General features: G+C 50.6%; 1 protein-coding gene across 2 annotated transcripts in view; it reads right to left on the bottom strand.

The window, feature by feature from the left end:
* Positions 1–933: 933 nt before the first annotated feature.
* TFCP2L1 (transcription factor CP2 like 1) overlaps positions 934–11,953 on the bottom strand; it is a 58,418-nt gene continuing 47,398 nt past the window's right edge. For both annotated transcript variants that reach the window (XM_004759777.3, XM_004759778.3), the window contains 5 exons: positions 11,631–11,721; positions 10,505–10,608; positions 7,257–7,399; positions 3,038–3,089; positions 934–2,112 (listed from right to left, as the gene is read on the bottom strand). In XM_004759777.3, coding sequence (XP_004759834.1) covers positions 2,066–2,112; positions 3,038–3,089; positions 7,257–7,399; positions 10,505–10,608; positions 11,631–11,721 — 437 coding nt within the window. In that variant the 3' untranslated portion in view covers positions 934–2,065. The remainder of the gene's footprint in view (positions 2,113–3,037; positions 3,090–7,256; positions 7,400–10,504; positions 10,609–11,630; positions 11,722–11,953) is intronic.

Raw genomic sequence — 11,953 nt, 5'->3', positions numbered from 1 at the left:
CTCCTAGGTATATACTCCAGAGAAATGAAAACCTATGTGTATGTAAAAACTTGTACAACTATGTTCATAGCAGCACTATTCATAACAGCCAGAGAGTAGAACAACTCACAGATCGATCAACTGGTGAGAGGATACACAAAACGTGGTAGGTACAGCCATAGAACGGAACATTAGAGCTCTAGAAAGGACTGAAGTATGGATACATGCTCAACATGGAAAACCCTAGAAAACATTAAGCTACTTTAAAAAAAAAAAAAAAAAAGCCAGCCACAAAAGGCCACCGTGATTCCATATACATGATAGGCCCAGAATAGGTAAATCCATGAAAGGAGATTCACGGTTGCCTAGATCCAAGGAAGTTGAGGGGGAGGCGCTGGAGAGGGAGGGTGATCGCTAAAGGTAATAGGGTTTCTTTGGAGGGCAAGGAAAATCATGTCAAATTGAATGTGCTGATTCTGTGGATTCACTAAAAACCACTGAGCTGGATACTATACACGAGAACACTGTATGGTCTATGAACTGTATCCCAATAAATCTGTTACCTGCTGCCCCATCCTCCCCCTAAACAGAAGAGGAACCAGGAGCCTGCTGTACTCTGGAGGAACTCACCCGTTGTCCTAACATAACCATGACCAGAGAGCCCCTTCCACCATCTCAAGTGTCTTGGTTTATATGATAAATTTCTACCACTGCCCTATCACTACGTGGTATCAGTCAGGTGGCTTCTCCCCTCTAGGCTTCACTTTCCTCATCTGTAAAACAAGGTCTACGTGGTTCTGATCATCCTTGATCGTAACACAGTATTCCCCCAAAGCTCCACTTTACAAGTTGTACAATCCTGTGTGGCTGGTCATAGGGTTTCCCAGTGCTTTGGAAGATAAACGTAAGTTAGCAAAAGGTAGAGATGACTGGGTCCCAGAAACAGAGGCAAGATGAAAACTAATTCATGAGTTTACTCAATTAGTAACTGAGTTACTTAAATTTCCCCATAATTAAGCCACTAAGGGAGATGATCCAACCATCCCCATGCAGGCAGAATGCCGAAACAATCCTCTACAAGGATGAACATTTAAATGGGGGACCCCAGACAAGAGACAAAGTCCCTGGGAAACTTGGCAAATTTGGCAGTAGTTAACCAAGGTCTTCTCTAAATGGGACTTGGTTAAGTCCTTGCAAGGACCTGCTATCATTGACTGTCAAGGTCATCTGATCACATGGTGGGACGCTCATTTCCTAGTCCTCCTTTAACCCAAGATTGCTGAGAAAAAAAAAATTATATAAAAGAAGCTCAAGGGCAACATAAAAAAGAAAAAAAGAAAAAGAATCCTCTTGTCTCATCCCTTTTATACTTGTGATAATGCACCTGGGAACAGTTTTTTCTCTCCCTCCCTCCTAATGGCGTAGACCCAGGTCTGGTGGCAGGTCCTACACATGGACTGTGCTGTATACATGGCAAATGCAGAGACTGGAAAACCCATCTCTGGGCACTGGGGCAGCAGGTCCTTAGAAACAAGAGTCAAGGTGAGAGAAGCAGAAGGCACAGAATAAATCCCATTCCCATCAATCCAACCAAGAATCAGAAAGATGATGCTCACCAGGGTCTCTGAGGAGGGAGACCAACAGGAAGACAGAATGGAGGCAAACCACCTACATCCATCCAGCAGTCCTTGTCAACGGGAAGGCTGGGGATGAGCCAGGGCCTTCCCTGGAGGCAGGGGAATGGTGGAAGGATACAGTGGCACCAAGATACCCAAAGAACTAGCAGGGTTTCAGAGAAGATGTCCCCGCTACGTGCCTCTTTAGAGCAGCAGGCAAAGAACAAGGAACCATTCAAAAGCTGGAGTCCAAGAGGAAGGGAGAGAGGAGCCACTGGCTTTCTGCATGCCAGAGACTGCACCCCGGGGTTTCTGCTGGTTATTGGTCCGTGGTTTTCATAGACTGGGCCAAGTCCCTCCTGGTCACAGCTTGCCAGGAGAGGCCGCAGCTTACAGTGGTGCAATCTCTACATCCGAGGGAATCCACGAGCTAGGGGTGGGAGGCTCTCCTTTACACATGATACTTCTGCTTAGAGGCCACATTTCAGGATGATGTGGTAGCCATCATTGCTCTCAGCTGTGAAGAGAAACATGGGGCATTTTTCAGGTGAAAGGCATGATGCCATGACCTTGGGGAATCAGACAGGGCATGGTACTGGGGTACCAGGCAGAAGCCCTGCCATGGATATTGCCTCCAAATGTAATTGCATGGAGTGAAGTGTGCTAACAAAAACAGGTATTTTTAACACATGCCTTCACATGCCTTCTGCCTTATTGAGTTTCTTTCTGCCAATGGGCCTTTCTACCATCGCTCTAGGCCCAAGAACTCCATATTCAAGAAGGCTCCGTATTCAAGGCGGCTTTGGACAAACTGTGGTTCTCAGAGTATTCTGACCCCCAGCTCTCTGAAGGCGGCTGCTGGCTAGATCCAACAGAACAAGGAAGAGAGGGCTGGCCCTGTCACCATTCAGGGTCTATGACCTTGTTGGAGGGCTTTCATTCTGATATACTCCCTACATTTACCTGCCCCACCCAACCCTATCATCACCATATATGGTGATATACCCTCACCCAGACCTAGACTAGATCACAGCTAGTTCCCCCTTTCTCCTGGCACAAGAGTTCCTTCTCAGACCCCTTCCTCAGGGGAACCTTCATGCTCTTCCACTGCCCCAGATCCCTGACCCACTAGGCCTGTAGGCTCAGCTGCTGTATTCCACACTTGCTCCTCCTGGAGACCCCCACTGTGGAAAAAGTCAAACGCACCTTACTTCTACTCAGGCACTGAGTTTATAGAGCACACGCTGCCTGGCCAGATTTCCCTTTCAGAACTGACTTTGGAGCCAATCTCAGAAGTTCTCACATTGCCAGGGCAGGCTTTCAGAGCAAGTATGTGTTCCTTTCCCCCAGAGCATGTTGCCAGATGTCTCTCGGAGGGACCCACTGTGCCGGCAGGCCCCACTTACATAGACAAGAAAAAGGGGTGGGGTGGGGGGCTTTACCTTTTAAGGTACTGAGAATAAAACAAGACTCATCTTGGAAATTCTGCACCATCTGAAAGGCAAAAAGAAAGACCATGTCCCTTCAACCATGAGTTCATAATGTGAAAAGCCACACAGCGACACAAGAGCCCAGCCACCACAGCAGGCAGAAATAAGTCACCATATTTGCACAAATGCAGGGAAATGGTTCCACTTAACATTCACTAAGGAAACACGAAACAAGATAAATGTACAAAATGATCGCCATCGTAAATAACAGAAACTGAACATAAAGGACAGAAAGGAGCCAGGCAAGGAACCAAAACATTAACATGGTAGTACAAGACTGCATGTTTGTGCGCTTTCATTTCCCTTTCTCGTACTTACTGAGACCTCCAATCCCTATATGGACACATTATAGGAGCATGTATGTGTGTTAACAGCAACAAAGAGAAAACTAAAGTGCTTAAACATACACACACACAACTTGGTAATTAGTATTTCTGCGTAGCAGAGTCCTATGAGGACCAATTCAAACATAACCACTCCTTGTGTCTACAAAGTGGCAGGAAAGGAACGATTATTCAGCCGCCCCTACAGTTCTCATTTTGATTAACTACCAGGTGACCTTGAACAAGTCAATCTTTCCCCTTCAGGTCTCTAAGCCCATCTGTAAAATGGGGTTGCTCCCATGCAAAAGAAGAGAACCAGGATATAGAAATTAGAACTGGCTCCCACTGCTGGTGGAATGTCTCTACAACCACTTTACAAAGCTGTCCACATGATTGGTATGCTACTCCTTCCAGCCAGAGTTCCAAAGAAACCCCTGCATATGGTTTCTCCAGGGGTTTCTCTAGAACCACCTAAGAACGTTGACAGCAGCACTGGCTGTTAAGAATGGAAACTGGAGGGGTGCCTGGGTGGCTTAGGGGGTTAAAACCGCTGCCTTTGGCTCGGGTCCTGATCTGAGGGTCCTGGGATTGAGCCCTGCATCGGGCTCTCTGCTCCGCAAGGAGCCTGCTTCCTCCTCTCTCTCTGCCTGCCTCTCCACCTACTTGTGATCTCTGCCTGTCAAATAAATAAATAAAATCTTTAAAAAAAAAAAAAAAGAATGTTAACTGGAGGGCCACCCCGCTGGCTCAGCCCCAAGAGCATGCAACTCTTATCTTGGGGTTGAGTTGGAGACCCAAGTGAGGTGCAGAGATTACGAACATAAAAACTTTAAAAAAAAAAAAAAAAAGGCGGTAACTGGAAACCGCCCCCATGTCAATCAGTTATTTTTGTGACCTCATCAGGCTATGCTATGCCATCCAGTGGGCCAGGGGCCTCCAGCAGCACCTAAACACATCAATCTCAAAGATATAAAGTGAAATGGAAGAAAGTCACAGAAAAACATGCTATTATTCACCTACATGAAGTTTTAAAATGGGCAAAATTAAGCAATACACTGAGGAACTGGGGATGATTACTACAGAATTCAGACCAGCAGGTGGAGAGGTAGTGTGGAAGAGGAAATCAGCCCACAAAGAGGCTTCTAACAGAATCCTGAATCAACCCGAGTGTCAGGATTGGGCACTTCTTCCTTAAACCGTAAAAATAAGTTCCATATATTCCTTGCACACATATGCTGTACTTCACAATACAAACAGAAAGAATACTTAAAAAATAAACAACAAAAAAAACCTTAAACATACCCGCAACACACACTAGCTAACACGCAGCAAAACTCCTTTTCGAATTAAAAAATGCCACCCATATGTCATTGCCTCCTCTGGATTACTGCCCCCAAATCCTGCAAATCCATCCACCTGTGGACCCCTGCCCCTCCCTGCAGGGCCTAATGATGCATGAAGTACATTTATTCCATACTGCTGGCCTGCTCCCTCTGGGGCTCTTGGCAGCCCAGCTACTTGGGCATGCAAGGCCCTACACACATCCCACACGGGCTTAATCAGTAACTCCCTTGTTTAATTAAGTGCCCTTGCACCTCGGGGGCCCGCTCCACGTTTGGCCGGACTGCCTCCAGCACTCTGGGCAATTAAGAACCAAAGGTTTCCAATTGATTCAGGGTTAAGAGGCAAGGAGACTTCGGGGAATAAGAATTGCCTACTTAGCGGAGGTTAGCACTGTGGTTCTGTTCTCTGCTTCACTTGCTTCACTGCCCACTCGGGAGGGCAGGGGTGAGCCGAGGAAGGGACTTCCCGCAGGCACCCGTGACATGGCAAGGGTTCGCACATTCTTGGCTTTTGTCTTCACCAAAGAAACTCATTCCTGTGCCCCCACGGGAGCCCACTGCTCAGGTGTCTGAACCTCCCGGGATTGTTCTCAAGGAAGTGCTCAGGTCAGGAACTCTGAGCTTCATTCTGTCTGTGAAGTGAGGGTAGGGAAACAGCTGCCTGAAATTTAAATGGAATGATAGGGAAGAATTCTGACCCAGGAACCAAAGGAGCAAGTGCCAGATAAATGTACAGCTGGCTTAGGAACCCACGCCTAAACAATGCTCAGGCCCACGAGAGATGCCTTCTCAAAACATTATCCAGCAGGTTCACATCCAAGCAAGCCAGTACAAACTCCTCTAGGGAAAGAGTAGGGGAAAGAGGTGCCTTTTGCATTTGCCCTCCGCTATTTTAGATTTCTTGATTGACACTAAACTGTGAATCACTTTTTTTTTTTTAAAGATTTATTTTTAAGTAATCTCTGCACCCAACATGGGGCTCAAACTCACAACCCTGAGATCAAGAGTCTCATGCTCCCCCAAATGAGCCAGCCAGGTGACCCATGAATTGCTTTTTAATTCAAGAGGAAGGAAACCACCACCGGTTTGCCAGCCTCCAGGACTCAACTCCCATGAAATGGGGGGCACTCCCATTTAAGGGGCTCAGGTAACTGTAATGAAAAGTGGCAACAGGATTATCACCAATAATGTCAATATATCAACTACACAAGCCTTACAGTTTATATCCTGTCACATTTAAGGATTTCTCCATCACTTGCTCCGGAAAGTTCAAAGTGCCCAGCATCGTCAATTACCACCACCACAAGCTTAACTGGTGTCTCCCAGTGCCTGACCCGGTTTTCTCATGTTATCCTTACCACAACCTGCTCAGTGGGTCTAATTATCCCCGCTTTACAGATGTGGAAATGGAGGCTTAAAGGGGCTAAGTAAACCTGCCCAGGATTACTCCGCTCCTAGCAGCAAGGTCCGAGTGGGGACACGTGTGATTCCAGAGCCCACATTCCACTCCCCCAGACACCATTCGTGTACCATTTCCTCTACAGTCCTCTTCACAGATGCTCTCAGAGCTCCCAGTATTGGCTTGCTGGGGTCTTCTGGAGACTCAGGGTGCCCAACCAGCATTCCCATCAGCCCCACTCTGTTTCTCTAAAGGCTTCATTTCCGGGAAGGTGGGCCAACCTAGCCATCTGACTACAAGGCTGGGCTCTGCAGCTGGACACCAGGATCCCCACCCTAGCTCCACCCTTTATCAGCTATGTGACCTGGGGCGATTTACTCAGCCTCTCTCAGCCTCTCTGTGCCTCAGTCTCCTCTCTGTGAAATGGGGTTTCACCCCATTCATAGGGAGGCTGCCAGAATTAAATGAGTGGCTACACATGCACTTAGGACAGTAAGCAGCAGATAAATGCGGTCACTCCTGACTATTATCATCAAGAGGAGGGGTCCAGGATAGAACAAGCTTAAGCAAGGCATCAGGAATGCCTAAATGTAGATGCAAATCCTCCTCAGCCATGAGTGGGATCAGATCACTCTGTGCCCTCTGCCAGCAGCTTCCTGTGGCCCACACATGTCTACGCAGCCCAGGGAGACCCAGGAAGGCCATGGCATCTTTGCCAGTCAGCAGAGGAAGGCTCTGTGCTCCCATGTGACCTGCCTCCTCTCCATCATCCAGCCTGCAGTCCATTCCCCCCATCCCTGGGACCTCCTCCTCCTCCAGCCGCCCTGACTTCTTGGAGTCCTGACTGTAAGCATTCTGAAGGCCGGTTTGTGCCACCGTCCCTGCAAGGCACACGGCTGAGGATGGGAGGCAGAGTGGATACCAGATAGCTTATTCAGAGCCTCAGAACTCTTCCCCCTGCACTCCAGAGGCAGCCAAGGGCATGTGGCATGCAGATAAAACAGGCAGAAGTCATTCCCCAACCCCAGAGGGAGCATTTCTGGTGCCTGTCTGCCATGCCTCCCTGTAGCCCCAAGGCCATGAGTGGGGGTGTGGGCAGCGCTCACCTCATTGCTCACCACCACGTGGATGCCCGTGGGGCCCTGCCGGTAGACTCGGTGGATATGCTGGGGGGAGATGCTGTACAGGTTGGCGATCTTCTCAACCAGCTCCAAGGTAGTCAGCTCTTCCAAGAAGATGGCATGGTACACTAGAGGGCAAGGGACATGGCCTTCTATAGAACACACCCTGCTTTCTAAGGAGCTTGCCTACCCCCAGCCCCCAAGACAGTCATTCAGTTGTAAGTATGCTTGTGCCCAGACCCATTCCGTGGGACCTGGCTTTAATAGGCACCAAGCCTCTCGACCGCCCACCGGCAGGGGGAAGGCAGCCAGGCTATGGTTCTGCATTCCTGTACTAGTCCCTTTGAGGGGATCTTACATAAAACAGAGAATTCCTGCATCCACCCCATACCCAATGATGCCCACGGCGGGGCAGAGGCTGGAGGGAGATCAGCTGGCAGAACTCTGTATTTCTAACAAGCTGCTAGTGATTCTGACTTGTGACCAGATGCACACCCTTGCAGGAATGAGAAGAAATCATGCATCCTCTTTCCTTTCTTCCCATGGCTTAGAGGGGTCACTGGATGGCTCCAGGAGACAAAGAGTGGGATTTAAGAATAACTGCTCCTTTTAAAATATTTTTATTTAAAATCAATTAACATATAGTGTATTATCAGCTTCAGAGGTAGAGTTTAATGATTTATCGGTCTTAATGTAATACCAGCGCTCATTACATCACATGCTCTCCTTAATGCCCATTATGCAGCTACCCCACCACCTCAGCCCCTTCTGTAACGGTCACTTTGTATCCTAGAGTTAAGAGCCTCTTACGGTTTGTCGCCCTCTCTGCTTTCACCTTGTTTTCATTTTCCATCCCTTCCTCTATGCTCCTCTGTTTTGTTTCTTCAATTCACCAATAAAATCATGTAACTGTCTTTCTCTCATTTATTTCACTTAGTATAGTATCTTCTAGTTCCATCCGTGTCACTGTAAATGAAGATTTCTTTTTTTTTTTTTTGATGACTGAGTAATATTCCTGTGTGTGTGTGTTTGTGTGTAACCACAACTTTATCCATTCATCTGCCAATGGACAGCTGGCTCTTTCCACAGTTGGGCTACTGTGGACATTGCTGCTCTGAACACTGGGGTGCACATATCCCTTCAGATCTGTAGTTTTACATCCTTGGGTAAGTACCTCGTAGGGCAATTGCCAGGTCATAGGGTAGCTCTATTTTTTAACTTTTTGAGGAACTCCATACTGTTTTCCAGAGTGGCTGCACCAGCGTGCATTCCCATGAGCAGTGTTAAGAGGTACCCACAAGGGGTAACTGCAACCTGACATCACAACGGGTCTCATCCTTGCCCTTTTCCACAGCACAAATGCCACTCCACCCCAGCATTGTGGCCACAAGGGGAAGAGAGGCCCTGGGAGCATCACCTCCCTGCTGGAAGCTAACACCAACCTGGAGTTTTTCCTTACGGGAAACCCAAACCGGCCAGGGAGGAGGCAGCTCTGCAGGGGCCTCGGGGCAGGAGCCTCCACACTCGGTGGCCTCAAGGTCTTCAAAGGCAAAGCATAACTGGACTGAACTAGAGGTTCCCTAACTCGTACCTCATCTGAGGAACGACTGGCTTCAGAAGGCCCTGTGTTTCAAACACATGCATGCATGTGTGCGCGCACACACACACACGTGCACGCACACATGCTCCGAGGCCACGGCATTCCAGCCACACATCAGACTGGCCGTCCCAGGCTTTCAGATGGGCTGAGCGGCCGTCAGGTCCTGTGCAGAGTGTGTGGCCACTCCCTAGCCCCCAGTGTGGACAGCAGGTGAGGAGGCCAGGGCCCCTCTCTAGGACACTCTTCTGTGACAGACTCCAGCGGGCTTCTGCTGCACTGTCAGAAGGGCTTGGGGCAGCCGAAGGGTCCATGGGACACTCCTCTGGACTCCTCCCGAGCCACCTCTCCTCCAGGGCCATGCCAGCAGCAGTCTGGGATACAAGGCTCTAAACTAGGCCATCCCAGGATCACACCAACTCAGCCACTGGAGAAGCCAGCCCTGGAACAATCTGCACGTCCTGGGGCCCCAGGGTCTGTGCCCGGGCAGCACCAGCACTCAGGGCCTCTGTGAGCATGAATCACAAGCTATGCTGGAGCATCAGGCTGCTCCTTCTGCCCCCAAGGCTCAGGATCTGATCCTCCCGGGCAAACAGCTGAGAAGCTGTGGGAGGACCTAGTCATCATTCATAAATGTCCAGGGGCCAGATGGAGGGCTCAAAAACCAGTTCTCAGGGTCCCAATGTTTGGGTCCTGGCTCTGCTACACACAACGCTGTCACCTGGGGTACAGTGACCCACCCTGTGCCTCAGTGTCCCCCCACCCAGGGAAATATTCCCAACAGTGCCTACAAGGAAACGCAAGTCAGTGAGAACACGGGAAGGAAGCTCTTTAGACGGACTTAGGGAGTCTTCCTACTCCACCAGTGCTCCCCCATTCTCTGCAGACATGCACAGAGGAACATGGACTCTACAGCTTGAGACCGGCCGCTGGCCAGAACCGCAGAATGCACAGACGCTCAGAAGGCAAAGTAAGGTGCTTTGCTAAACATGCCTTGTCTCACCGAAACCGCCCATCTCTGGGGGTAGCGTCACTATCTGTATTCTGTACATGCGGAAGCGGGTGCACAGGCCCTGGTACCTTGCCCAAAGCCACACAGCCAATACGCGGCATGGCCAGCCCTGGTGCCCACACTCAGCTGACCTCAAAGCCTCTGTCCTCTCACCAAACTGCCAACCCTAAAAAGTCACATGCCCCTGAGGCACCCTGAACTAAGCCACCAAACCAAACGGGAAAGACTGGTCCAGCTGGGGGGGACACCACAGGAGGAAGTACTATGGGAATCCAGCCATCGAGCAGTCACTCATCACCAGCCTGGGAGCCCAAAGGCCTGATTCCCATGAGTGGCTACGTAAGTGGCTATGGGGGGGGGGGCGCATCCCCTCTCTGAGCCTGCTCTCCAGGCAGCAATTAAGTAAGCTAGACCAGCCGTTCTGGGAGAGGACTTCCACCTTCAACATTTTAATCCCAGGAGGGAGTTTAACAAACACTCATGCTGCGAGAAAGCTGAGTGAGGTGGCTCAGTGGACACATTCTCGGCAAGAGGACTCACACTGCTGCTGAGTCTTCCTGTGACCTGGCCACCCGGAAACCAGCCCCAGGCTGGCAGGGCGGAGGCAGGCCCCCCCCAACTCACCACAAAGACTGCTGTCCGCACCAACGTCCCGCTTCTGCTGCAGCGGCGCTCGGTTCTGCTCCAGCTCCTGACAGACGTAAATGGTCATCTTTGGCCTCACATTCCTGGCAGGAGGAGGGGAAATAAACAGCAGGTACCGGGGGAGGGGGCTAGTGGGGAGAACATTCCAGAAATGTTCCAGAACACAGGGTGGAATTAGCAGGCGGAAGGATTCAGGGAGAAGAAAGGAGACCACCAGATGCAGAAGGCCTTTGTACGGGCCTCCACGGCTTCAGGCAGGCTTGCCTAGAGGCAGCAGGATGGCCAACCCTTCCAGATCCTGTAAGCTGCCATGAGGGCTCTCGGTCCAGACACCCGTCTCAAGACACAGAGTGTTTTTCAGGGCGGTAACAAGAGCGAACACTTTCTCTGGCTTACCCTGCCCCAGGAACCATTTCCAGAACTTCACGTGCCTCCCTCATTCCATCTCACAAATGTAGGGCACTGGAACCACAGCCCTCATCTTATGGAGGAGGAAACCGAGGCTCACAGGGGTCAGGGCTTTGGTCTAGCATAAAACTCGGAAGAGGCAGATCTGAGATGCACACCCAGGCCCTCGCCCTCACTCTAAAACTGTGCTATCCATGTGTGACAGGGAAATGAGATTTAAAATTCACTCGGTCAATCACACTAGCCTGAGACCAAGCACCCCTCAGCCACGTGTGGCCAGGGCTGCTAGACTCAACAGCGTGGCGCCCAACATTTCCACCGCAGCTGACCCAGCCCTGCTCTCTGGTCTGCTCAGAGAACAGACAGCTGCACCAGAGTCCCACCCCTCCTTCTGGAAAGAGGCGGCTGGATGATGCAACCAGCTGGGCACCTGAGGGGAAGGCTGAGGGGCTCAGATCCAGAAACCAAGGCTCCAGCCAAACCGAGAAGCAGGAGGAACCTGCAGGGAGGGGTGAGCTGCGGCAGGCTCAGCACCCCCCACCCCCTCCATGGCCCTGATCCCCTCTCACAGGACCTCCTCCCTGCACCTGCTCCAGGAAGAGCCCTGTCCCCACCAGAGGGCCCACATGGCAGCATCCAAGTTGCTGAGATGGGGCTCCCTGCCATACCCTGCATCCAGCTGGAAACTGATACCCACCGGCCTTTGATGGCATTGAAGAGTCTGATCCCATCTGCAGGCCCACAGATCTGGACCAAATCCTCCCGAGACATCTTTAGCAAGTCAGCACCTAGGCAGGAAAATGGGGCCACCCGTTAGTGGGAGACACAGGAAAGCTTCCGTCCTCAGGCACCTGCAGATACTGCACTGCGGACAGGGAAGAGTGGGGGACAGGGAAGCATCAGCCTCCCGCTCCGTGGGCACCAGACGTTCCACAGAGAAACAACAAAAAGCTAAACATCAGGAAATCACAGCCCAAGAGCTGAGTGGTGTTCTCCAGCTCAGCAGAACAGACGGGCATT

This window comes from Mustela putorius, unplaced genomic scaffold (assembly GCF_011764305.1).
Source record: "Mustela putorius furo isolate JIRA1106 unplaced genomic scaffold, ASM1176430v1.1 tig00003867_pilon_pilon_pilon, whole genome shotgun sequence".
NCBI classification, from domain to species: Eukaryota; Metazoa; Chordata; class Mammalia; order Carnivora; family Mustelidae; genus Mustela; species Mustela putorius.
This window is presented reverse-complemented; position numbering and strand designations above follow the sequence as displayed.